This window comes from Chrysemys picta, chromosome 7 (genome assembly GCF_011386835.1).
Source record: "Chrysemys picta bellii isolate R12L10 chromosome 7, ASM1138683v2, whole genome shotgun sequence".
NCBI lineage: Eukaryota > Metazoa > Chordata > Testudines > Emydidae > Chrysemys > Chrysemys picta.
In genome coordinates this window covers 65,219,122-65,246,878 of record NC_088797.1, presented here as the reverse complement: position 1 = coordinate 65,246,878, position 27,757 = coordinate 65,219,122, and the positions used below count along the sequence as shown (strand labels likewise).

The window sequence follows — 27,757 nt, the reverse complement described above, 5'->3', positions numbered from 1 at the left end:
AATGCACTCAGTGAGTTAGTCATTGTTCTTAAAGCTGCAGCACCCAACAACATCCATTTTGAATCTTGCTGCTGTTTCCTTCTTCTCCTCCGTTTCCCAAAATGCCCTTTTTCAGTGTAACTAAAGAAATGGCCATTGGAACCGCAGTCCTGGGGGTTGCTTTTGCTACTGGAGTTTTAGCAGGTAAGCGCTGCTTTCTTCTCTGATCTATAAAATCCAACACACCCTCCCAGTTCCCAAGCCCATGGCCAGAAGTGAGCTCTCCTTGAGCAGAAGGAAGCAGCAATCCGATTCAAAGCACAGTCACTAACTGTGCTCAATCCAGCTGCACTTTAGCACCCCTTTAAAAAAAAAAAGTGTGTGTGTAGATTAGAAAGTAATTTACTAGATGTTGGGGGAAGAGGAGAGGAAAAGGGGCGAAGGTGCTGGAATTAAAACTGCTGGCTTCTAGAATGTTAGCCACGTGAAGGTGCAAAATATTGTATAGGGAGCGAGTGAGGGGGAGAGAGAGAGAGAGCTTTCTATAGACTTAAAGGTTGTGGTTACATTTTTCAAAAGGCCTGGAGATTAACAATATCCTTTTTAATGAGGGTAATGGAATCTTATGCTTCAGGTCACAGGCTGACAGCTCCCAGGTCAGGCATGGGCTCTGGAAGGAATTCCCCTTGCACCTGTCCCCAAGCACTGGCCAGGGGCATGCTGGCTGATTCACCTTCCTGTGCCAGAACCTGGCCACTGCCTGAGGCGGGAGACCAAATACAATCCTGATCCTGCAATGAGAGTGGCTCGTGTGGACTCCTTTGCCTGTCTTGGGACTCTGCATGGGTTTGCACTATCAGATCTCATTGTAGGATTAGCACTTATAGGAATCCATGGCAAACCCTGTGCACATTGGGCAAGACTGCATGTTGCACATCCTGCAGTATAGCTAGCCCCAAGCATTCAAAATCGCAAGATTTGGCTTACAAATCATGAGATTTGTAGAAAAATAAAACCGGTTCTATTTGCTTTCTGGATTCTGATCCTTTAGGAGTTCCATGTTCAAGTTTTTTTCTCTGCAAACATAAGGGCTAAACTTTTTTTTTTTTTTTTTAATGAAAGTTCAGATTCTCTTGGAATCATCTGACTGCAGCTGGGAAAGAGACTAAATATTGTGAAACTCACAAGAGTTGTCAACAATTTGCAACTACCGCCTATTTCCATAATAGCGTGAGCCAAAGTCCAGGCTCCAAACAGACCCAGTATAGGAAAATCAGAATCTGAGCTTTAGCTTTGCCGTTTGTACTTCTGTCTGATCTCAATAAGCTGAACAGTAAAAGCAAACGTCTACCCCATTCTGTTCCTTTTTGTGGTTGCGTTATGTATACATGGTGCCAAGTATCAGGGGATAGCCATGTTAGTCTGTATCCACAAAAACAATGAGGAGTCTGGTGGTTCTGATTCCTCATTTTTATGTATACATAGGAACCTACTCCGAGTGAATAGCAAGATAGAGTATCCTCTCCAAAAGACCTTTTCTAGCAAGAACTGAACACAAGGAATGGGTTATAGGCAAGGATTTGACTGAGCTCTGGCAGTAAATATACAGTGCTGTTAAAGGCCCAGTCTGTCTGTATAATCCACTATGCCACTGTACTGCAATAGGCTGGAAAGCACACCTACCAATAGGTCTTCTGCTCAGGATTAAAAGGCCAAGGTCTTAGCAAAGCTGCTGTGAGCTGTTTCACCCCTCCCTTTGCAAGGTGACTGCAGACAGACATGCATCCTCCTAAGCACATTGGAAATTGCCATCTTAGTGTTCTGGTCATGGCTTTTTCTTCTGGTAAAAGGAGCAGGTGCTAGTTTTCTCCCATCAGCTGGGGCGAGAGCAAGCACGGTCTGAGCAGAGGAGCAGGGACTAGGATACTCGCGTTCTGTTCCTCGCCCTGTCACTGACTCGCTGGGTGGTCGTGGCAAGTCACCAGACCTCTCTGTGCCTCAGTTTGCCCCTCTGTAAAGCAGGGATATTATTAGAAAAAATGCTTTGAGATCCTTGAATTAAATGTGCCGTCTTATGGCAAAATCAGCCACTGAACGACATCAGTGTCAATTTATAGTCACTGCAGACCTGGACTGGATTTGAACAGATGCATTAGAGGTGAAAAACCTCTAATCCCACTGCCAATCCCCTGAGCTGTCTAGCCCCTTCACCATCTTCATTTGGGGTTTTGCAGAGCAAGGCTCCATTAGCCTTTCGTGGCAGTTTTCTTGGTCTTTATTTGCTCAAGGCATAACTGGTCATTGCAAACTTTTTCCACTGAGACACAAAACCTTTTAATATCTTAATTTTTTTTATAGGTAAAAAATATCCATTTTTAGCTTTTGGAATTCCCCGATCATCCAAGACTTTACTTGGAAAAGGGGGCCCGCTATGGCAATACATATTGGATCACTCTCTGCGGGAGCATCCAGTCCTAAAGAAGCTGCGACTGGTCAGTGTTTTTCTCAAGATATGTTTTGTGGAGCGTGGTGTGTATACAGTACTGCTATTAATGTCCCATGATTCATAGAGTCCATGGCCAGAAGGCACCATTGTGATCACCTAGTCTGACCTCCTGTATAACACAGGCCATAGAACTTCCCCAAAATAATTCCTAGAGTGGCTCTTTTAGAAAAATATCCAGTCTTAATTTAAAAATGATCAGTGATAGAGAATCCACCACAACCTTTGGTAAATTGTTCTGATGGTTAATTACGCTGTCAAAAATGCATGCTTTATTTCCAGTCTGAATTTGTCTAGCTTCAGCTTCCAGCCACTGGATCATGTTAGACCTTTCTCTGCTAAATTGAAGAGCCCATTATTAAATATTTGTTCCCCACGTAGGTATTTACAGACTGTCAGCAAGTCGCCCCTTAACCTTTTCTTTGTGAAGCTAAATAGATTGAGCTCCTTGAGTCCATCCCTATAAGGCATTTCAATATTGTCTGTGCCCAGTACATAGATCTGCTAGTCCCTAAAGAACTGCCTTTTCTCTATCCACCTGTATGCAGATTTGTAGTGGTATCTAAGGCCCAGAGTCTCAAAGCTATTTAAGTACCTGATTCCCACTACTGAAGTGGTTGCCCCATGGCACCCAGAAGGCCAGTGGCAGAATGCCAGACTAAAACCCAGCTCTCCTTTGGCAGGGCAGTGCCTTATCCACTGGGCCAAACTACCCCCTCCATAATCATTGCATTGTTCCCTATATAAAATATTTAAATAGAAAACAAATGTGTTGATTTTAAGGCCAGAAAGAACCATTATGATCTAGTCATAGAAGGCCATAGAATTCCAGCCAGCAATTCTTGCATCAAGCCCATAGCTTCTTGCTGAGCTAGAGCGTGACTTGTAAAAAGACAGCAATCTTGATTTCAAGACTTCAAGTGACAGAGAATTCCCCCCTCCCCTCCCCGGTCCCTAAGTAAGTTGCTCCTGTGGTTACTTACCCTCACTGTTAAGTTTGGCCACAACAATGGTAGCTGCTTATACATGTATCTTCTTTGGTAAATGAACAGAAATTGCTTCTCTGAGATCAACAGTAATAATAAACCCCAATGCTGTCCTCATCCTGAGGATCACGTTGGGCTCTTGGGGTCTGCCTGAAAGAGCAACTTCAGAGTAGTTTTTCTTTTCCTGTTTCCTTTCAGTTTTGTACCATTTCCTTTTCTAGCTCACCTTGGACCATCCCTGGGGTAGAATGATGGTGTCTTGTGACCAGGCTCAGCTTATGGCAAACTTGGCCAAACTCATCAAAGCCAAGAAAGCTATTGAAATAGGTAAGAATGCACGTTTCCTAGGGCATGGCTCAACACCGATCATTTGGAAGCTGTGTCAACATAGTTCCCAGCTTCACCAAGCCTACCAAAGAGCACCAAGGGTGATGGGAGGTGGTCAGAGCAGGACTCTTCAGTTAGCTTCTTGCCTCTGACCTTGGGCAAGTCAAATTTTCAATAGTGACCACTGATATTGGGTGCCCAACTTGAGACACCTGTTCTTGATTCTTAAAGGTGCTGCAAATCCCCAGCCCCCGCTGACATCAACTTCAGTGGTGAGTGCTCAGCACTTCTGGAAATAAAGACCCAGGGGTCGCAGTTTGGGTACTTAATATCAGTGGCCACTCCGGAAAGTTTTGACCCTGACCTCCCTGCCCGTTTCCTCACCTGTACAATGGGGATAAGACCAACCTCTCAGGGGTGTGGTGAAGCCTAATTCAGGGCTGACGGTACAGCAGTGTGAGCGGCTTATGTGGAAAGCACCATGGGACAAAAGCGGAAGAAGAGAGCAAAGCCCAAGTGAAAGGGCTTTGCTGGGGTGGACCTAAGGGAAAGATTCTCAACCCCCTGTTTTTCAGGGCTAGGGAATCCACAGCAGCTGCCAGCTACTGCCGGTGGAGAACAACAGGCGCAGCCCACAAGGATTCAGTGTGCCACGCTGGCCGTGGCTCCGTCCCCTCCTCTTCCTTATTCCCTTAGAGACCCGCTAAAGTCAAATTCATGCCATACAGGATGGTACTCTGAGGCCAGGAGACCATTGACAGACGTAAGCTGTGAATTTAGCTAGAGAACTAACGAGAGTTCACAGCCACTATTCTGTCGGGCTTCAGCAGCTACAAAATGCTACCCTGGTAATGGGACAGATAGCATTAATTCACTAGTGATTTGGGATCCTCAGCTCTTTTGGGGGGCTTTATTCTTTAACAAAAAAAAATCCTTCTTGTCCACAGTTAAATCAGTTTTCATGGTCAAATGAGTCTTACTTCTTTCTCTCGCGTCTTTTCTAGGTGTTTTTACAGGCTATAATACCTTAAACATGGCACTAGTCTTGCCAGACGATGGCAAAGTGGTTGCCTGCGATATAAATGAAGATTACGTCAGTATTGGAAAGCCGCTATGGAAAGAGGTAGATAGTCTCTGCCCGTCCCTAAATGCTCCATGCTCTGAATAGGAGTGCTCAGAATTGTAGGAGTATGTTCCAGGACGGCTTAACTCTGTTTCCCTCCAATTCTCAGATGTGCGTGTGTGGCAGCTGCAGGAAAGAATCAGGTAGTTAGAGGGTTACGCAACTTATCCACCCAAATCCAAGTGTCACGGAATGTGAGCATTCACTTTAGGCACTATAGTATAGGCTGGGTTGAGGCAACTTGGTAAACTTGGCCTGTTTGACCAAATGTTATTTGAATTCTGGAAGTAACAGGGAGAATAGGTATGGGATCCTCCAATTTTATGGTGACTTTTCTGAGTGCATCTCACTTTAAGATATTTCACAACTACTTCCATCAAATCCCTTTCCTCTTTTGTTTCAGGCAGGAGTGGAGCATAAAATAGACTTGCGGATTAAACCAGCAATACAAACACTTGGTAGGTAACATAATAAATATGAAAAGTAGAGGCTGAAGACTTAGGCTGGGGAGGAGTCCTTCATGTGAAGTCTGAGATTAGGAGTTGTATAGCAAAGATGAACATGCAGTTTCATCAGTCACAATGGGCGGCTTCTCAGTTATATAAAGGAAATTTAGGAAGAGTTCAGCTGTTTCCAGATACTGGGAGAGAGAGAGAGAGAAAGTGGATAACTGTTCATCCACTATCCATTGTTACATTGGTCACTTAAACACAGCAATGGGCCGTGTGGGTAATATTAAAAAAGGTATTGTCTTGCTGCTTCTATCACAGGGAAAGCTGCTTAAGATGGATTTAAATTGGACAAAGCCCAATTTCTCTCCCTTGAAGTGTCTATTCTAAGTGATTATCTGTTTATTCTAGGCAAGCAAAGTCTTCTCCGAGGAGTGAAAGATGCAGAGGGAGTCGAGAAGCTAGTGTACAAGCATCAGAGGCAGGAGATTTCTGATCTGGGGAAATGCAGTTTGGTATTCGTGGTCAGGAGGAAGCAAAGTCTTCCAAGACCACGGAAAAGGCAGATGCAGAACAAGTTTGTATAATAGGAAACACTGTCTCACAGGGGAGCAGCATTAAGGAGGGAAAGTTGCTGTCAGAAAGACTGTTTATTCCCACTGCTAATGCCAGTGATCCATTCCACCAGCCAATGCTGCTTCTTTGCCCACACTTAGCTTTTCAGAAGAAGTGTCTTTAAGAGACAAAACTGTCCAGAAGCAGCCTAGCACAGTCACTGTAGTACACATGGGGCAGTGTCCTCTTAGTGTGACTGATGTTGCTGTCCTGCCTGGTAGCTAGACTAATGCGGCCTGTCACCCACTCTCTTCTGTCACAAACATTAGCCTTGTCTGGGCCACGTTCTTCCCTCCAGTGTACTCATACAAACTCTGATAACAACAGGGCTGTCTGCTGACTAACCCTATGCAGAAAAGGCCTCACAAGTTGTTCTCCAAAACAAGAGGGTGCAGAGCAATTTGAGAAGGGCAGATAACTTGCATGAGCTCCTTGCTCCTTCATAGTAGGCCTCTCAAAACCCTATCTCTCTTCCCCTTCTCTTCTGTAGAGGTCACTACTGAGATGCTGCATTGGGGAGTGAGATTCCAAATGGGGTCCCCTCCCAAAACACACAGAGTAGTGGTGGGTGGGGCTATAAACAGCCAAGTACTTCTCTCACCTTCTAGTGCCCTGAGGAGGACCAGAGCCATTGTCTCTGCAGCTGACAGTTCCAGTTTGGAGCTGTCAGCCAGAGTGCAGCGTAAGAAAGTTTTAACAGACCCCAGTTCCACTTGTTTTGATCCAAAAAGGAGAAATGGAATGGGTGACTCCTGAGAAAAGCCCACTGGTTGACAACCATTTGCTGCCATCTGTGATTACACAAAGGATGCACTTGCTCAGGCAAAGTCCACCAAAGGGCCTTCTGGGTAAGAATTCTGCATGACCCAAATTACAGCACTGTGGTCAGCAGTTGATTGATCAGTCTGAAAATTCATTTAACATCTAGGGCCTTTCTACTGGGGGAAAATTTCTAACCAGCTTTAAAAACCAGTTCAGCTAAGCTGATTTTAAAACTAATGGAGAAGAAGTGTAAACCCAGTTTAAAGGATCCTGGCCTGCTCTTACTGAACCAAATTTAGGAGTATCATGTCTACAGTCTACACTATGGCTTTGGCTGCTTCTAAAATTGGATAATAAGCTTCTCCAGACCCTTGTAGACTCTGAGCCTTGACGCACATGGATTGTCTCATCCCTTTATTCAGTGTTAAACCAGAGCATCACAACACGCTTTGTTTCCTGTATAGATGAACTACTGGCAGACGGTGAAGCTGGGACCTATGACTTTGCTTTCATAGATGCAGATAAACAGAGTTACAATGAGTACTATGAAAAATGTTTACGTCTCATAAGGAAAGGGGGAATCATAGCTATTGATAATGTAAGTATTAACCCACTGTTCCACCCCCACTTTAAGTCACATTAGATAGTTCCAGTAACAACCTTAATTCTGACCCAGGGGACATAGATTCCAAACACAGCATTAAGTTTCCAAATTATATAAAGGTGATTAAAAAAAGACAACATGATTGTTTTATTTACCTGTTAATGACACACACAGGTAATATCTGCAGCAACTAAAACGACCTTGCATTAACCTGTATATATGTACACTTCAGCGTCTACTGTGCCCACACACACACACACACACACACAGTGCAGAATACCAATATCTTATCAAGCTATTCATTCATAGACTCATAGACTTTAAGGTCAGAAGGGACCATTATGATCATCTGGTCTGACCCCCTGCATGCTGCAGGCCACAAAACCGTCCCTACCCTTTCCTTGACTCTGCTGATGAAGTCCCCAAATCCTGTGTCTTAGTGACTTCAATTGGCAGAGACCCCTCCTGCTAGAGATCCCTGCCCCATGCTGCGGAGGAAGGCGAAAAACCTCCAGGGCCTCAGCCAATCTACCCTGGAGGAAAATTCCTTCCCGACCCCAAATATGGCGATCAGTAAGACCCCGAGCATGTAGGCAAGAGTCTCCAGCCTGACCCTTGTTAGCCATTATACTGTTTACCTACCATTGCTTGGTATTCCTCAGCTAATATGTTTTACCATTAAACCATTCCCTCCATAAACTTGTCTAACTTAATCTTAAAACCAGACAGGTCCCTCGCCCCCACCGTTTCCCTCGGAAGGCCGTTCCAATATTTCACCCCTCTGACGGTCAGAAACCTTCGTCTAATTTCAAGCCTAAACTTCCCCACGGCCAGTTTATATCCATTTGTTCTCGTGTCCACATTAGTACTAAGCTGGAATAATTTCTCTCCCTCCCTTGTATTTATCCCTCTGATATATTTAAAGAGAGCAATCATATCCCCCCTCAACCTTCGTTTTGTCAGACTAAACAACCCGAGCTCCTCCAGTCTCCTTTCATACGACAGGTTTTCCATTCCTCTGATCATCCTAGTGGCCCTTCTCTGCACCCATTCCAATTTAAGTTCATCTTTTCATTCATTACACAAAGAATGCTTTATTTAACAGTTATATCCTCCTACAGGGCATCTTCTACAATTGTAAACTGTTCATAATACCTAAAACTACATTTGTTTTATTCATCATCATGTTACAAGTGACTTCCAAATACTTTAGAGAAATTATTGAACAGTATTACTCAAAAAGAAAGAGAGGGATCAGTGTTAGTTGTTTTAGGAATGTCTACACATTTTCATATGTCTACCTATTTCTATTAGGTTAACTTATTTATAAGGGCTAGTCTGAGGCTAAATATTTGCAAACAGCTCTGAGATGTTGCATTTCTATAGAGCCTTCTGCCCAAGGATCTCAAAGCACACTATGAAAGTAGGTGGGTATAGTTGTCCCCAATAAATAGATGTGAAAACTCAGAGAGGTCCAAATTAAGCAAAGCATTTACATATGTACTGGAGATTGTCCCTATTCAACCTATCACTTAAGCTTAAGTTCCATTGATGCTAATGAGATTCAAGCACATGCCTAAAGTTAAGCATGTGCTTAAGTGATAGGCTGATTAGGGATGGATTGCTGAATCAGGACCAGAAAGATTGAGTGACTTGCCAAAGGTCACAAAGTCAGGGAATAGACTCTGGACTCCCAGTCCCACTGGAGTATGCTGCCTCTGTGTGGTGTGTTGTTAGTATAAATGCAAAATCTTATAATGCTCTTCAACCAAACTCCTGATTTATCCAACTACTTTGTGATCTTATACGCTGTGATAATCAAGGGCTTTTCTATGCTACCACAGCCTGGCCTGGGATAGCTATGCCAGCCTGGCCTGGGATAGCTATGACAGCCAAGCCTCCTAGTGGAGACACAGTATACAGCAACAGAAGGAGTTCTGCCAGCATAGCTATACCACCTTCCTGTGTGACATTAGTTAAGCCAACAGAAGCACTCTGCTATTGGCATAGTTATGTCTAGACTGGAAGTTTTGCCAGCCTAGCTATATTGGCTGGGGGTGTGCTTTTTCCCCCCCCACTCTCCTAGCCAACATAGCTATGCTAGCAAAACTTTGTAGTGTAGACAAGGCCTAACAAAAAGCAGTTAAAGGGATTGTCAACACATGCTTGCGAAAGGCTGTGTGGACAGACTTACATGAGTTTAAACCACGCTTAACCTCTTTTGAATGGGTTTAAAATAAACTGAAATAAATATGAATTAAACTGCAGTGTGTCCACACAACCTTTTGCACTATTCTAATTTAATCAGTTTAAAAATCACACCTTTAGTTAAACACTTACAACTCTAAATGTAGAGAAGCCCATAGTCTTGTAAACTCTAATAAAGTTCTCTCTTGACCCTACATTTCCCTTTGGACTGTCAGTGCCATCAACAGCCTGGTCAGATGCTGAGTGCACCTTGCACATGAGGGTGATTGTTTGCATGTGATTCTTGTTTACACTAGGTTTTATGGCACGGGAAAGTATTGAAGCCAAGCAAAAACGATATGGAAACCCAAAGCCTCCACCACCTCAATGAGAAGATCTTCCGAGATGTACGAGTCAATATCAGCATGCTCCCAATGGGGGATGGAGTGACACTAGCATTCAAGCTATAGTATGAGAAAACTTCTGGGCAATGGAAGGGAGACAGAGAAGCACCAAATAATCAGGCAAAACTAAGTGGAACATGAGTAGCATCTGTAATGTGAACCTGTGTCTCAGCAGAATAGCATAAAGCTGGAAAAACAGTCCTTGAAATGACCAGAAAAACTACAGGTATCTAAATACAATGGTAGAAAAAATATTTATATTAAAATTTAGTATAATTTTATATCATAATAAAAAGAAAAACCCACAGTAAGTTGTCTTTGTAAGAGACAGTGATAGAGGGAAGGAATCTCCTTAAGGGCCCACTCCTTCAAGACACTGAATGACTTTATTATTACTTGTATTATGAGATACAGACATTCCCTATTGTAAAGAGCTTACATTTACACAGGCAAGACAGACAAAGGGTGAGCACTGAAAGATTAAGTGATTTACCCAAGATCCCATAGGGAATCTGTACCACTGCCAGGAATGGAGCCCTGAGGGCTCCAGGCCCAGTTCAGCGTGTTAACCAAAAGACCGTCTTTCCTTGACTTTCATTGCCTTGAAGGGGATTTAACAGTGCTCACCATCTCTTAGGAGTGGCCCTGTAAATCACTCTAGAAATGAATCCACAAAGCAGCATGAGTAACCAGGAGAGGAAAGCAGCTGTAACCCAGCACAATGAAACTATGCGCCACTGACAGAAGAGCAAAAGGGTCGCTCATAACAAAGCTGAGAATGGGAGGTAGCATAACATTAGCGTTGCCAGGAGACTGGTGAGGTAGGAGGACACCTACTCTGGTTAGATGATTGCTGATTTAATCCATGCAGAGGACATAGCAAGATGCATGCTGCTGTTCCTTGTTATCTTAGTTACTGAACAAGTGGTGGGGATGTAATGGGTACAAAATGATGGCTGCCACTGACATTTAAGGTCGTGAAGACCTAAGAAAACAAGAGATGAGCACTGTGTAATCCGGCTGTGAGCTCCCTGTAAGATCAATTTCTCAAACAGCATGGAGCCTGTAGCATTGCTGTTCATGCCCAGTACTTGGTACAGTATCTCCTCGTACACTGCAGTTGTCACCATGGCCATCTTCTGGTGCAGCAGGGCTGCCACTAAGACAGACTTCCTGCCTGCCCTAGCCCCAATGGCCAGTGCAGCCCCGGGGGGGGACAGGGATCTCCCTTCGTGTGCTGCCCTTCTCTGCAAGCACCACCCCCACAGCTCCCATTGGCCAGGAATGGGGAGCTGTGGCCAGTGAGAGCTGCGGGGGCAGTGCTTGCAGAGAGAGACAGTGTGCGGAGCCACATGCCCCCCACCCCTCCCTTAGGGGTCGCAGGGGCGTGTTGGCCCCTTCCAGGAGTGGCATGGAGGCGGGGTAGGCAGGGAGCCTGCCTTAACGGCAGCCTTGCTACACCAGAGACCAGGAGCTGCCAGAGGTAAGTGCTGCCCGGCGGGAGGCCACACACCAGCTCTGAGCCCTCTCTTGGAGCCAGCACCCCATACGCTCTCCTGCACCCCGAACTGCCTCCTGCACCCTGAATCCTAGCCCTGATCCCCCTCCCAGAGCCAGCACCCTGTATCCCCTCCTGCACTCAAACATTCTGCCCCAACCCTGATCCCCCTCCCAGAGTCAGCACCCCATACCCCCTCCTGACCCCAACCCCCTGCCCCAGCCCAGAGCCCCATCCTGCACCCAAACTCCCTCCCAGAGCCCACACCCCCTCCTGCACCCCTACCCCAGCCTGGTGAAAGTGTGTGAGGTTGGGGGAGAGCTGGGGGGATGGAGAGAATGGGGCAGGGCTTTGGGGAAGGGGTGGGTAGATCCTAGGTTGCCCTTAAATTCAAAAAATGATCTTGGGCATAAAAAGGTTGGAGACCACTGTTGTATAGCTTGCGCTTTCGCATCTGTCATTTGATTTGTCACACACTAGTCAAAAGAGACTTGTGTGTGACTTGTGGCCTATGAACCTTCCTCAAGAGACTGTCTACTATTCCAGCAGAAAACTCAAAGCAAATGCAGCTTGACAAGTATTGGGGTTTTTTGGTGTTGAAATTGAAGTCCTCCTCTAAAAGACATTAACAAGCTGTTACAATTATTGCCAGGCAGTGTGAAGCACTTTAGAGCTGCTTTGGATCTAGCCATGAATGACAGTCCTGTAAGGAAAACTGTACAGTTTCCAATGCAATTAGAAAGTGACATAGAAACTCACTCTGTTTATTCACAGCATTCAACAGGTTTAGGAGTCTGAGCTCTCAGAACCCACAACTTTGTGGCTAATTCTTCCCAGCTGTTGATCAGATAGCTTGTGTACTGTTCATTGGAACCCTCGATTCCACCTTTGTAAGAAGTTGGGGGGGGGGGTTCTTTTACTGACCAGAAAAGGGGGGGGCTGGATTTTCAGCAAGGTATTTGGACCAAGAAGGAGCTGCACAACTTCCCAGCAACAAGATTTTCAGAAGGGAGTTAGAAATTCCAGATGCTGACCTGAGAACCTTAACAGGGCCTGATTTTCAAAAAGCATGGAGCACCTGCCCTCTACAAAACAGGCCCCTTTAAGAAACATCCTCCAAGGCACTCAGAAGATCACTAACCGCATTTGAAAATCTTGGCCCAGGTTTCTTTCTGCTTTTCAGTGTGAATGATGACCCAGTTGGCAAGGATCCTACTATCTGAACCTACAAATACGTACATTTTGTGAAGGGGGACTGTTTCATAGGTTTTACTATAGAATCATAGAAATGTAGGGCTGAAAGGAGCCTCAAGAAGTCATCTAGTCCAACCCCCTGCACTGAGGCAGAACCAAGTAAACGTAGACAAACACTTGTCAGGGATGGGCTAACCTTTTCTGGAAAACCTCCAGAGATGGGGATTCAACAGCCTCCCCCCATGGACGCATATTCCAGAGTTTTACTACCATAGAGTTAGAAAGCTTTTCCTAATATCTAACCTAAATCTCCCTTGCTGCAGTTTACTTCTTGTCCTACCTTCAGTAGACAGAAAACAATTGATCCCCATCCTTTCTCTAACAGCCCTTACCATATTTATAGTTGAACATTTGATTTTCACATAAGTGTAGTACTTTGCACTTGTTTTTACTGAATTTCATCTCACTGAATTCAGACCAGTTCTCCAATTTGTCAAGATTGTTGTGAATTCTCATCCTGGCCTCCAAAGTCCTTGCAACACTTCCCAGCTGGGTTTCATCCATAAACCTTATAAGCATAGTCTCAACTTCATTAGCCAAGTCATTAATAAAAATATTGAATAGTATCAGACCAAGGACATACCCTGGCAGGAACTCACTAAATACCATACATCTTCCCTGTTTGACAGCATACAATTGATAACTATTTTTAGTACATTTTTTCAACCAGTTATGCACCCAGCTAATAATAAAGTCATCTAGGCCACATTCCCCTCGTTTGCTTATGAGAATGTCACATGGGACAGTGTCAAAACCCTCACTAAAAATCAAGATATCTCACATTTACTGCTTCCCACCTATCTAGGCCAGTAAGCTTGTCAAAGAAGGAAATTAGTTTGGTTCAGCATGATTTGTTCTTGACAAATCCATGTTGGCTATTACATGTCACCCTGATACCCTCTAGTTCAGTGGTCCCCAAACTGTGGGATGCCCCCCTTAGGAGGGTGTGGAGGAACATCCAGGGGACACAGCCGGGCTTTGGTCCACCCTCATGGGGGGCAGGGAGGGAGTGCCACCCAGCCCTGCTCTGCCTCCAACTCCACTCCAGCCCAGCCCCCAAGCCGCAGCCCTGCTCCCGGCCTGTCTCAAGAGGTTCACAGAGAATGCCTAGCCTTGAGGAGTAAGGTGTACAGGAAGTGGGTGGGCGGGGAACAAGATTTTCTTTGCTTTGGATTGCACTAACATGTTTGAGGTGTCACAACCTTTCTGACTGCCTTTTGTGATCCCCTAGGGGTTGTGACCTACTGACTGAAAAACTCTGATGTGAGGAACTCCCTGTAACTGGGGGCTCAAGCGCTGGGGTGATAAACATTGTGGGAATTAGAATCCAGCTGTAGACAGTTTACATAATGTTTAAGAGCATTTTGTAATTTTGCAGTACGAGGCTTAGTTTTTTTCTAATAATAGCAACAACAGTAATAGCGTCTTTATAGAGCTCTCTATTCCTGTTTAAAGGCATTCGGAAGAGGCAGTGTGGGGGCAGAGCAGAAGCGGGGCGGGGGCAGCTTTCCTGGCCGGCTCAGCCAGCCAGGGGATCAGACTGGCCGGGGCCCCTTCTGACTCTGGGCCCGGTGCTACAGTAAACCCAATACTGCACCCACCAACTGAACTACCAGGGTCACTAATACTTGACCCTCAGTTGGAAGGGTGTCCAAGATGTATATTGAGAGAGGAGGTCATTCCAGATGTGCAGACCCTCAGCAGAGAGGCCACATCAGTGCAACAGAATCTCAGTTCTCCTGTGTGCTGCTGAAATTTTCCCATGCACTCAAATGAATCCTGGCGATAAGAACTTTAAAAAAAAAAACAATCAACTATTGAGAGACTGACGGTAGGAGTGCAAGAGTCAACAACACTGCTCTGATTGCCAAACTTTTAGAACCAATAATGGAGTTGGGGTTTTAAAAGGGACAATTATTCAAAACATGGGTCTTCTCTTAGCCAGTTTCCCCAGTCCCTACTGTTTGCTCACAGGATAGTAAGTCTGTTTAAAGAGGAGGAAGTATTGTCTGGTAGTTGGAGCGTGGGACTATGAATCAGGAGGCCTGGCTTCTGTACCTAGGGTGACCAGATCACCAAAGACAAATATCGGGACGCGGGGGGGGGGGGGGGGTGACGTGGGGAGGGCGTGGCGGGGGGGGGCCAAAAAAAAAAAAAAAAAAAAACCTTCCTCCGCAAGCGCTGGAGGGAGGCCCGGGAGACTCAGGGGAAGCGCGGGGCCGGGGTGAGTAAGAGTCCGGCCTGGTCCCTTGCAGGCAGGACTCAGTTGGGAGGTAGGGCGAGGAGGGGGGCGGCCCGCGGGGCCAGGCGGTGGCTGTTCTCACCTCCGGCCAGCGGGACTCGGGAGCAGCCGCTGCTGCAGCTCCCACTGCCGCGGGGGAGGAAGCGGCCATGGCGCTCAGCGGCTGCGGCTCTGGCGCCCCCGAACCCCCCGAGCCGGGGCCTGCTGCGGGGACCCAGCAGCGCGCACGCTGCGCCCAGCCCCTGGCCAGTCGCGTCTGGGCTGCTGCCCAGCTGGTGCTATCCCGCGGCGGCCCTGGAGTGGGGGCAGCAGGCCCCAGCCCCCCCGTCCCGCAGGGGAACGAACAGGGCTGGGCTGCCGATGCCTCCGCCCCGGGGCCGCCGCGGGATAGCACCAGCTGGGCAGCAGCCCAGACGTGCCTAGCCAGGGGCTGGGCCCAGCGTACGCGCTGCTGCAGGCCCCGGCTCGGGGGGTTCGGGGGCGCCAGAGCCGCCGAGCGCCATGGCCGCTTCCTCCCCCGTCGCCTGGCCCCGCGGGTCGCCCCCCTCCTCTCCCAACCACCCGAGTCCTGCCTGCTCGGGGCCAGGCCGGACTGTTACTCACCCCGGCCCCGCGCTTCCCCTGCGTCTCCCGGGCCTCCCTCCAGCGCTTGTGGAGGGAGGGGGAATGGTGAGCCCGGGGAAGAGGCGGGGATTCGGGGAGGGAGCCAATCGGGGGAGGAGGGGGCGGAGTCGGGGCAGGGGGGGGGGGGGCGCGAGCACTTCCGGGCTCGAGGCTCCGGGGCATTTCCTTGTTTGTCCGGTTGTCCCGACCGCACGTCGGTCGGGACGCGGGACAAACAAGGAAATATCGGGACGGTCCCGATAAAATCGGGACGTCTGGTCACCCTATCTGTACCTGACTCTGCTCTCAAAGCCCTGATTCAGCCAGGCACTTACTTAAGTGCTTTGCTGAACTGAGGACTGTTATGAGTGAAACTCAGGCCTGGAAGATAGCTGTGACAAGATGTATACACAACTTAAGTGGGATGTAAATTAGGTATAGACTTAAGTCCTAGCCCTCTCCCACATATGAAAGGTTTCAGAGTAGCAGCCGTGTTAGTCTGTATCCGCAAAAAGAAGAACAGGAGGACTTGTGGCACCTTAGAGACTAACAAATTTATTAGAGCATAAGCTTTCGTGGACTATAGCCCACTTCTTCGGATGCATATAGAATGGAACATATATTGAGGAGATATATATACACACATACAGAGAGCATAAACAGGTGGGAGTTGTCTTACCACCTCTGAGAGGCCAATTAATTAAGAGAAAAAAACTTTTGAAGTGATAATCAAGCTAGCCCAGCACAGACAGACAGTTAGATAACAAGTTCCCCTCACAAGTCCCTTCACCATGCTATGCCTCAGATTCCCCATTTGCATCCAGGAAATACTGATACCACTTTCCTTACAGGTGTGTTGTGAGGATTAACTCCTTACTGTCTGTAAAGCCCTTTAAAACCCTCAGCTGGAAGATGCTAAATGAATGCTAACAATGATTATATAGCTGCATGCTGTTCTCTCCATACTCTGCATTATGGATTTTATGTATTTAAAAAATTAATTGAAGCAAAAAAAAATTAAAAAGAGAGTTTACACAAGCCCCACCTGAGACAGAGAGCCAGGACATGCTAGCACATCGCCTTGCTGCAGGTGACTGAAGGAAAAGCGCTTAAGGAGAAATTAATTATCTTGTTTTCTTGCTGATGATGCTTCACAGGCTGATTACTCCGTGTATAGTTTATTTCAATGAACGACGGCTCTTAGGTTTTGACACGTCTGAGTCATATTGCTTTGTCTGGTGAAAATACCCATTCCTCTTCAGTGGGACTGTCAATGTTAATGCCTCCAGGTCACCCTTTTGGGGGAGAAGCAGGCACCCCGATTACCTCCCATGTCTCTCTTTGGGGTGTCGCAACCCTGTGGTCTGGTTCTGGGGTACAGCCCTCCAGCTGTGCCTTTTAGTGAGTCCACCCCTTTCACAGGGAAACAACAGTCCAAACCAGAAGAAAAGTCTTTCCTGCCCCTGGAAGGGAGAGGGAAGCAGCAGTCTCAGTTCCCACTCCTCAATGTGAATGAAGGTCTGGCCTTGATCCTACGGGCATTTCAACAAAGAAAACCAGCCCGGCCCATCTTCTTCCTCAGAGAGCTCAGACTGGCAGGCAGCATTTGCAAGCTCTAGGGTCAATTAATGCCCTGGGCCCCCAGTGTGGGAGCTCTGGCCCCTGGCTTTACTCGCTTTTGGGTACCACCCCTCTCGTAACAGGGCCATCTGCCTGGTAGCCAGAAGCCACTCTGTGGAGCCCATTGCTACCAATTTCTCCCACCTTCACAGTCCCTTAATGACTCTCAGTCCACAGGTAATTAAACCACTCCCCTCCTGGGGGCCTATTTACTGAGTCCTTACACAGTGGCCCTCCAGGCCCCACTGCCAGAGCTATGTCCCAGGTGAAAGTCTCTAAGGCTGTACATGGCTGGAGTTCAGCCTCCTTCAGTCATCTGCCTTGTAGATCTCCAAACCCTTCCCTCAAGCAGGAGCTCTAGCAGGAGCCTCCAGCTCATTGCAGCTCCTCTTGTCACAGCTCCCTCACTCGCCAGTAAAGTCCTTGTCTCTGATCAATAACATTCATCGTCACATCTTCTGCAGTGCTCTCCCTTGACACTTGATCTTCAACTATAAATTCTGTTTTTCAGTTGCTCGTGAGGTAGGGATTCATAAGAACATAAGAAACATAAGAACATAAGAAAGGCCATACCGGGTCAGACCAAAGGTCCATCTAGCCCAGTATCCTGTCTACCGACAGTGGCCAATGCCAGGTGTCCCAGAGGGAGTGAACCTAACAGGCAATGATCAAGTGATCTCTCTCCTGCCATCATCTCCACCCTCTGACAGACAGAGGCTAGGGACACCATTCCTTACCCGTCCTGGCTAATAGCCATTAACGGACTTAACCACCATGAATTTATCCAGTTCTCTTTTAAACTCTGTTATAGTCCTAGCCTTCACAACCTTCTCAGGTAAGGAGTTCCACAAGTTGACTGTGCGCTGCGTGAAGAAGAACTTCCTTTTATTTGTTTTAAACCTGCTGCCTATTAATTTCATTTGATGACCCCTAGTTCTTGAATTATGGGAATAAGTAAATAACTTTTCCTTATCCACTTTCTCCACATCACTCATGATTTTATATACCTCTATCATATCCCCCCTTAGTCTCCTATTTTCAAAGCTGAAGAGTCCTAGCCTCTTTAATCTCTCCTCATATGAGACGCATTCCAAACCCTTAATCATTTTAGTTGCCCTTTTCTGAACCTTTTCTAGTGCGAGTATATCTTTTTTGAGATGAGGAGATCACATCTATACGCAGTATTCGAGATGAGGGCGTACCATCGATTTATATAAGGGCAATAATATATTCTCAGTCTTATTCTCTATCCCCTTTTTAATGATTCCTAATATCCTGTTTGCTTTTTTGACCGCCTCTGCACACTGCGTGGACATTTTCAGAGAACTATCCACGATGACTCCAAGATCTTTTTCCTGACTTTTTGTAGCTATTCGAATTGTGAACAGTCAGAAACAAACTCTTAGATGAAGATTTTCTAAAGGAGCTAATGATTTTGAATGACCAACCTGAGACACCTTAAAGAGGCCCAATTTTCAGTCAATGCAGAACACCCATGCTCGGAAAATCAGGAACTTTTAAGGTGTCATGAGTTGGGCACCCAAAACACTAAATAATTGTGAAAATCTTGACCCAAAACAGTTACACGACATGGCCTTGACCGGCCATCGGACAGGTCAATTTCCCCAGATTGGAAGTAAGATCTCAGATATAACCTATAGCCTTAGTATTACTAATACAGATGATAATGATAGTAATGATTGCATGGTAAGCGCTGTCAGTATACTTGTCTCTGTAGAAAATCCAAAGGATGGAAGACTGCCTGCCTTAAGGAGCTTGCAACCTAAGGTCCCAAACATGCAATAGGGCCCGTGTGGCTGCAGCCTTGCAGATGCATAAAGCCCCATTGACTTCAGCTGGGCTCTGCATGGCACTCCCCTATGAGCCTCCTGGGGGCCTAAATAATTTGGGGCATTTTTAATCTACACATTCCCTGAATTGGTACCTGTGCTAGTTGGAAGGCACATTATTGTGTGTTAATCACTTGCATTAGGGTAGCATCTCAAAGCCCAAACTGAGCTCTGGGCTGCATTGTGCAGACATAGTGAGAGACAATCCCTGCCCCAAAGAGCTCACAGTCTAGACTAAGGGCGGACAAACTTTTTGACCTGAGGGCCACATCAGGTTTCCGAAATTGTATGAAGGGCTGGGTTAGGGGAGGCTGTGCCTCCCCAAACAGCCAGCCCCTGCCCCTCACCCCCTGACGCCCCCCCCCCAGGACTTCTGCCCCATCCAACCCCCGTTCCCTGATGGCCCCCCCGGGACCCCTGCTCCATCCACGCCCCCTGCTCCCTGTCCCCTGACCGCCCCCGGACCCTCCACTCCTGACTGCCCCCTCACCCCATCCAACCCCCTCTTCTTCCTGACTGCCCCCCCCCGGGACCCTGCCCCCATTCAACCCCCCTGTTCCCCACCCTCTGACCACTCGAACCTTATCCACACCCCCTGCCCACCACCCCAAACTCCCCTGCCCTCTATCCAACCCCCCCCCCCCCGCTCCCTGCCCCCTTACTGCGCTGCCTGGAGCACCCGCGGCTGGCGGCGCTACAGCTGCTCCACCCAGAGCACCAGGGCAGGCAGCCGTGCCGCCCAGGTGGAGCCAGCCACGCCACCGTGCAGCACAAAGCCGCACTGCCCGGCAAGAGCTCGCAGCCCCACCGCCCAGAGCACTGAGCCGGCAGCGGGGTGAGCTGAGGCTGTGGCGGAGGGGAACAGCGGGGGCAGGGGGCTAGCCTCCCCGGCCAGGAGCTCAGGGGCCGGACAGGACGGTCCCATGGGCTAGATAGACCCTGAGAGAAAGGATGGATCATTCTCCTTGTGTTACAGATAGGGGGAGCTAATGCACCGAAAGACTAAGGCCAAGATCCTCAAATAACCTTTGTCATGTAACTGAACCCAGATCTTTGGAGTCCCAGTCTAACTCCTTAGCCACAGGGCTGGCTTTCCTCCCAGAGATTATATGTTTCCTTCTGTTCCCTTCACACATTTGCATATCATCAGTGGAAAAAACTAATTTTTGATAACCAGCTATTTAAAAAAAATAATTTCAAGTGAAATTTTTTCACTAGCTCTACTTTTCAGTAGTCCCCATAGTTTCTCTTTAGAGCCTAGGAACCACCTCATTTCACCCACAAAGGCCCCTCCCCCCAGTGCTAGACACTCATTTTGCTCAGATGGGTTCTAATGAGTGAATGAGGCTAAATCTGTATGCACAAGGCCAGCGTATTGCCTCTGCTCTGGACACTGCTCCATTTAAAATATGCAGAGCATCATGCAAGTGTTTAATCAAACCTGTCTCCATCCTGATCACATAATTACCATTAGAAAGAACAGCGGTGTGTCCCTGAACTGTAGATTGATGAGCCATCTGTAAACTGAAACAAAGAGCAGAAGGAAGCTTAATTGAATCAAATATTTAGAATACATTACACTCTATCTTCCAGTTATTCAGAGCCTGGCCTTCTCTTCAGACTTCTGTCCTGTGTGTCTGGAATTCATCACAGTTAACTGCATTTAATCCTGCAACCTTACTATAAAGTGACTGCTGATAACATATAATTATAGTTTAATTCAAGTGGTAAATCAGCTTTGGGGAATTTGTGGGAGCAATGGGGATTTACACTTTGATTAGGAGATAAAAAGCATGGTTCTTTTGTCCCCCTCTAGTAGGAGCATAGAGCCTGCTACTGCCTGTAAGGCAACAACCCCGATCCAGGAAAGTTGAAGCACGTTTTGGAGTCACAACGTCCGGAGTTCAGCACGTTTTGGGGTCACAAGGTCTGGAGTTCACTTGACCAGGGGCATCATTGCACAAGCAAAGAGCCCAGTGCTTTCGAGGGAGTTATGTCTTTGGCATCAATGGGCACAAGAGCAGACTGTGGTTTTAGCACTTTTTTAGTAAAAAGTGAAGCAAAAACAGAGCTGTGTCTGCAATCCTTACTCAGCTGAGTTGGGGCGGTGGGATATGCCCAAAGAAAGTGCCACAATGTCTATATTACTGCTTTTTATTACTTGTATTGCAGTAACCCCCAGAGGGCCCAAGCAAGGTCAGAGCCCCACTGGGTTAGGTGCTGTACAAACGGAAAGGGAATGGCAAAGTCTTACAGATTTTACCTAATGAGCTAATGAATCAAGGTGAAGTAATCTTTCTCACCAGCACAGCTGTGATCCCCTTTGTGGGACACTATGGCTCCCTCTGAAGTGCCCAGACACAGGACACTAGGAACTCACAATTATCTGCAGCTTGGAAAAGACAAAGAACTGAACCAATAGCTCCAAACCTTAGAGGAAAACTCCCCTCTCCAGACCACGCTGGGCATCTCTCATTCTCAGGACCCATTTCTAAGCCAGTCACAATCCAGCCCATGCACTGATATCACTGAACCAAGTGCAGCATATCGGACTGAGAATAATGGTGCATATCAGAGGGGGAATTTGCTCTTTGGGTAGAGATCTTAGAAGCAATATAGTTCTCATTTGCTTGAGGTTGCTAGGTTAGGTTAGGTTGCTGTGTTCTCTTTATTCAATTAACCCCTGCCACATTCTTCACCCCTCTGATGGCTGCACATGTTTATCATGTGACTTTCCACTTTGTTGTATTTGGGCTGCTGCTCATAGAAGCTGATAGAGTGGGAAAGCTTATAATGAAAGAGCCCCTAATGCTGCAGTGAATGGAGTACTGTCTAATAGAAACCTGCTGCTGGAGTCCCTAGTCATCAGGATCCTCCAGGGCAGGGGGAGAGGAGATACACAGGGGAGTAGTCTTTGCTGCTAAGCTAAAAAGAGCTTGACTGCTGGTCATAATATACATAGGAATGAGTTAATGGCCCCGGCCAATCTAACCAGCAGTTTGCTCCAGCTTGGGGATATGACACGTAGGCCAGTGCATTGCTAGCTGGGGGTGCCTCTTGCATTCTCTCCAGTGCTGGGAAGAATCCAGACCTATTGCCTGCAGCAGCAATGGGCAGGTGGAGTAGTCCAGGGTGTATTTTAGAACACCACTCCCTTCTTAATCTAGACAAACCCAGTAAGAATCTCATCCAATGCCCAAAACTCCCATTGACTTCCCTGGCTATTGAATCTGGCTCTAGGTTCCTCATGTTCTCTTCCATAACACCTGAGTCAAAGAGGGCAGGGCTGGACCTTTACTATTGTACATTTAAGGAAGCAGCCTCAGCGTGACTGAAGTAAAAACCTCAACTAATATGAAGAACCCTACACGTCCCAGGCTCAGAACTCCAGGCGCGGGTCCCAAAATAAATGCTTTTCTCTACCCTGCACACTCTTCACCCCAACACTCTAGCTACATAAATAAACAGCAGCATCAACCTACAGATGGGCAAACCAGGTTCGATTAGATGAAGTTAGAACTCACGCCCCAGAGCGCCAACCTGGTCTCAGAAAGATTCAGTGGACTTTGCTTTCACTGTTTTTCATTCTCTTTGTGGCTGCTGTACTGTGGGAGGACTGACTTGCTACCAGTTCCTCTGCTTTTCATGAGATTTCCAGCCCCATCATAAGCAGGAAGGATCAGAGAGTAGCTGACAAAGTCTGTGTTCACTGGATTTTCAGACACGAGAGCGGTGGACATGGCTGAGATTCCCATCAGGGGGCCGTGGACTTTGATGGAATTAGTCATGCTGGCGTAAATCTGAGATTGCAACCTGGGCCATGTTAATAAAACAGGGAGATGGGGAATAAATCAAAGCACTGGTGGAAAGATTTATTCTGTCTTGTCTCTGAGCAATCAGACAACATCAAATACGCAGTGAATTCACTTCCATCAAATGCTATGCTGGATTTGTTCCAGATCATCTAATTCTCAGCAGGTTAAATGCAGGAGTTAGGGTAAAATATTATCTGTTGCATTTTCACATTATCCATGGCACAGTATCTTGCTCATGTCATAAGTACAAGAAGGTGCATCCCTGACACTGTAAAAACACACGCTTCTGTACAGCTGTTTGGCTGATTTCCACTACAACAGTATAGGAACTAAAGGTAGAAATTCCCTTTCTTCTCTTGTTGTGCACAGCTGTTCCCTAGCCTGCTGCATGCCACCCCAGAGGTAGCTGCATTTATTAGTGCTGTATGTACTGCACTTTACATTCTTTGTGATTTGACTCAGGATGAAAGTTACTGTATAAATACAAAGCATTCCCCCTGAATAACTCCAATCACACAGAAATTGGTCCCATGCATTTGCAGCTACTCGTGGGTTCTAAATAACCTGTTTTATCATAATAATTTTAAAGGTGCCACTTTGAAAGAGGAAATGAATGAACATATAACATGTAAAAGGCGGAAATTAATGTATGATTTCAAACAAGTTATTTATCTACCTCTTTGCCTCAGCACAGTACTGTAGGGAAAAGCACATAACTAGCTACTTTAATATTTATTCCGATTATATGAAAAGTAAACATTGCTGATAAGTCACTGCTTTCCAGGCTAAGATTTCATATTGTAGACTGCTTTAAATTAATGCAGAAGCAAACATTATCTTTTCCTGTAATTCATCTATTTCCCTAATGAGTTCCAAGCAAATTGTGCCTACTTATATTTTATTATTTTAAATAATTAAAACATTTTATGAAAACAACTAAAATTCTCCCCAGCGTTAGCAGAAAGATTATTGATTGAGCGGGTCTCAATGAAAAAATGTATTGTTTTAGTTTAAAGGCTCATAATTTTACTTCTACTTACCTACTAAAATCAAAGAAATCCAGTGCTTTTCTTACAGTGGTGTTATGTTGGGTAGGGATTTTTTGACCATCAGAAACTTGCAACATTTTTTGACATTGCAACATTAGATTTGCAGAAGACAGTTAATGTGTCTTTTCACCGATGTTAACAGTAAATAGTATATCTAAGTGGAGCATATACTTACAATAATATGGCATTTGTTAACCAGAATAACAACCTGAAACATGTTAAAAGTGTTAAGAGTTTGACTAAAATCCACAGGCAGAAAAATACCCACACGAGGAGCCCAGCTTTCAAATGGAAGCTCCTTTACCAGACACCACAATCCTACCTCTTGGGTCTGAGTCTCTAGCCCAGGGGTCTCAAACTCAAATGACCACAAGGGCCGCATGAGATTTAGTGCATTGGCCCAAGGGCCGCATCACTGACACCCCCCACTTGCTGCTCCTGGCCCTGCCCCCACTCTACCCCTTCCATGAGGCCCCGCCACTGCCCCGCCTCTTCCCTGCCCCCATTCCAACCCCTTCTCTGAAGTCATCACCCCAACTCTGCCCCCTCCCTGCCCCCAGGGGGTGCAGGAGGGGTGCAGGGTGTGGCGGGGGCTCAGGGCAGGGAGTTGAGGTGCAGGAGGTGTGCAGGGTACGGCAGGGGGCTCAGGACAGGGAATTGGAGTGTGGGGTGCAGAAGGGGAGAGTGGTGCGGCAGGGGGCTCAGGGCAGGGAGTTGGGGGTGTGGAGTGCAGGAGAGGTGCAGGATGCGGGCTCTGGCCCGGCGCCACTTACCTAGAGCAATTCCAAGGTGGCAGCACCATGCACCGTGGCCAGGGGGAGAAATGGCACTATGTGCTGCTCCTCCAGGTACCTCCCCCAAAGCTCCCATTGGCCGCGGTTCCCCGTTCCCGGCCAATGGGAGCTGCGAGCGCACCGAGCCCTCTATACGCCCCCCACCCCCGTGCCCGGAGCTGCAGGGACATACGTTAGTTCCAGCTGCTTCAGGAAGCAGTGCGAGGCTCGCAGCGACACGGGGTAGGCAGAGAGGTGGGAGGGAGGGTGGGGGGGGCGCAGGGAGCTTGGCAGGCCGAAGAAAAGAACCCCGCAGGCCACATGCGGCCCGTGGGCCACATGTTTGAGACCCCTGCTCTAGCCATTAAAATCGCCAGGCACATTGTCTGTGACATCAGTAGGAACAGGATTGGGCCCAAATCAGGGCCGGCTCCAGGCACCAGCGTAGCAAGCTGGTACTTGGGGCGGCACATGGAAGGGTGGGGACAGCACCTCCGGCTCTTCGGCGGCAATTCGGCAGTGGGTCCCTCTCAGCGGGAAGGACCTGCTGCTGCATTGCCACTGAAGAATGAAGTGGCGGTGGTAGAGTCGCAGCGGAAGTGCCGCAGATCGTGATCGCGGCTTTTATTTATTTATTTATTTATTGGCTGCTTGGGGCGCCAAAAACCCTGGAGCTGGCCCTGGCCCAGATATCAGCAGTTAGGTTTGTACATGCCTGACAGTGTGCTCCAATGGATAGGGGCACTGGATTGGGAATCAGGAGACCCAGTTCTGTTCCCAGCTCTGCCACTGACTTGCTGGGTAACCTTAGGCAAGTCACTTCACCACTGTTCCCTCTCCCACTCTTTTCTGTCTTATTTAGATTATAAGCTTTTGGGGATAGTGACTGTCCCTTACTAGGTGTCTATACAGCACATAGCGTCCTGATCTTGGTGGAGCTTGACTGAGGTGCCACTGTAATGCAAATAAATACATAGTAATAATAACACTGCATCATTGGTATTACAATAGCACCTAAAGGCCCCAGCAGAGATCAGGACCAAACAGTGTCAGGCGCTGGTGATCCCTGCTCCATAGAATTTATAGTCTGGCTGAAATTCTCCTCTCCCAAACTCTCAGAAGTTTAGAGGCGAGACTTCTCCGACCCCAACCAGGGAAGGCCACTGAGCTGTAGGAGACCCCAGTTTGAGGTCTCTGCCCTCCTTTCCTATGGAAAAGCCCTGTAGAGTTTAATAGAAAATTAGAATCTTTCTACAGACCTTTGATTTAACCACTTCCAGTCTGAATTTGTCTAGCTTCAGCTTCCAGCCATTGGATCACGCTATATCCTTGTCTGCTAGATTGACGAGCCCATTATCAAATATTGATATTTGTTCCCTGAATAGATACGTATGGACTCTGATGGAGTCACTCCTTAGTTTTCCTCTTTGTTAAGCTAAATAGATTGAGCTCCTTGAGTCTATTGCTATAAGGCAGATTTTCTAATCCTTTAATTATTCTTGGGGCTCTTCCCTGAACTCTCTCCAATTTATCAACATCCCTCTTGAACTGTGGACGTCACAGCTGTACACGGCATTCCAGCAGCCAAATACAGAGGTAAAATAACCTCTCTGCTCCTATTCAAGATTCCCCCATTTCTGCATCCAATTATTATTGGATCAGATTAGCCCCTTTTGGCCACACTGTGGCACTGGGAGCTCATGTTCAGATGATTATCCACCATGACCCCTGATCTTTTTCAGAGTCCCCCATCTTGGAGTGACGTCCAGCAGAGAGCCTCCTTCCGTGTCCACTTTGTCCATAATTCATTCCACAGAGGACATGGATTTTGAACACTTGTCCTGGAAAATACAGACAGGACCATCGGCCTTAACTTTCTCCCTCTGGCTCAGGCATTGGAAAAGGACTGTCTCCCCTGCCAGTTGCCATCCCCTGTGGCAGGAACAGCCACTGCCTATATTAGGGAAGTGCATAACGTATGCAGAGTTATCTTTTCATGCAATTTAGCAGCTCTGTGTAAGTAGAAGAAGCCAGCACCATGCTGCCTCCCAGCTCTGCAGATCAGTGGTGAGTCATGGCTTTGCTGTGAACCTGCATTGGACCAGACATTAGGAACCAATGGTCAAAGGTCCTGATCAAAAGCCCATTGAAGTCAATTTAAAGACTCCTAGTGACTTCAGTGGGCTTTAAACAATAGGACCACTGTTTTTCTGCTGTCTCCTGGAACCTGATTGCCTCTGCAAAGCCATCTTTTAATTCCTTACTCTCTAGCATCAGAGAACAGTGATGCCCCCAGGAGGTTGTCTGGAGAAGCTGGGGGAGAACTGCCCTGAGTCCTTGTCTGTAGGAAACATTCTAACTGGTTGAGAATCAACATTTAGCTGGAGCGAAGGCTGGGCACAAATCTGCTCTCTGGTGTTCTCTAGTAAGTAAGGTCCCTACCATGGCACTTTACGACAGGCTTTGCACAATCAAGCAGGCCACCTCTTCACTATAAAGATAAACTAGGAATAGCCCCTAGGTTGAACCCCCAAACTACTCACATGAAGACTGGTGAAGCTGCTTAACTTTCACCTCAGCTTTATCATCCCTACTTTTGAATTGCATTGGGGTGGGAGGAATTAAGGTCTGTCCAAAGTGCTGGAATAAGAATTGAAAATGGATATTTTAGCGGCTCCAGGATTCCATTTGGCTGACTTCTTGGTAACTAATTAGTTCTTGGAATTAAGCCATTCCACTTTAAATTCTTCTTTGTTTGTGGAGAGGAAGACCTTGGGCTTTCACTAGGGGGAAGAAGAAAACCAACCACATTTCAGACACAGAGAAATATCTTCCTTAGATACAAATCAGAGGCTCAAGTGTCTAAAAACCAGGGGATCTTCTAAAAGCATTGAGTGGATATGTATATTTTAAGTGCTGTAATGCTGTTTCTGATTGCATTTTTCTCTCTCGCACTTTCGAAACAGAAGGAAGACCCATGACTCTGACAAACATGACCTCAGTTAGTTTCATCAGACTAAGAACAACATTTCTTAATATACCCAAGGTTTATATGGCTGCTTCCTGCAGGTCCTTAAATCAAAGCTTCCACTCCACAAGTGAGGTACGGAACTA

General features: G+C 46.9%; 1 protein-coding gene and 1 long non-coding RNA gene across 3 annotated transcripts; one reads left to right on the top strand and one right to left on the bottom strand.

The window, feature by feature from the left end:
* On the top strand, window positions 1–10,244 carry COMTD1 (catechol-O-methyltransferase domain containing 1). 2 transcript variants are annotated; one of them, XM_008173468.4, is made up of 7 exons: window positions 4–183; window positions 2,338–2,471; window positions 3,690–3,795; window positions 4,800–4,918; window positions 5,322–5,376; window positions 7,209–7,342; window positions 9,853–10,244. In XM_008173468.4, the coding sequence occupies exons 1-7, from the start codon at window positions 102–104 to the stop codon at window positions 10,003–10,005; spliced, it is 783 nt and encodes a 260-aa protein (XP_008171690.1). In that variant the 5' UTR covers window positions 4–101; the 3' UTR covers window positions 10,006–10,244. The 2 variants fall into 2 exon arrangements, with proteins under 2 accessions (XP_042712080.1, XP_008171690.1); XM_042856146.2 differs by lacking the exons at window positions 7,209–7,342; window positions 9,853–10,244 and adding an exon at window positions 5,779–7,202 and having other exon boundaries at window positions 1–183.
* Window positions 9,992–27,757, bottom strand: LOC135972709 (uncharacterized). The gene is made up of 2 exons (XR_010589192.1): window positions 15,831–27,757; window positions 9,992–14,749 (listed from the first exon to the last, which is right to left on the bottom strand). It is a non-coding gene; the product is annotated as an uncharacterized LOC135972709 (long non-coding RNA).

What these genes read in the sequence shown, in the direction of transcription:
- COMTD1 (XM_008173468.4), top strand. Translation starts at nt 102, where the DNA reads ATGCCCTTTTTCAGTGTAACTAAAGAAATGGCCATTGGAACCGCAGTC. An exon ending in CAAGAAAGCTATTGAAATAG is followed by an intron (nt 3,796 to 4,799) that starts GTAAGAATGCAC and finishes CGTCTTTTCTAG; the next exon opens with GTGTTTTTACAGGCTATAAT. An exon ending in GAAAGCCGCTATGGAAAGAG is followed by an intron (nt 4,919 to 5,321) that starts GTAGATAGTCTC and finishes CTTTTGTTTCAG; the next exon opens with GCAGGAGTGGAGCATAAAAT.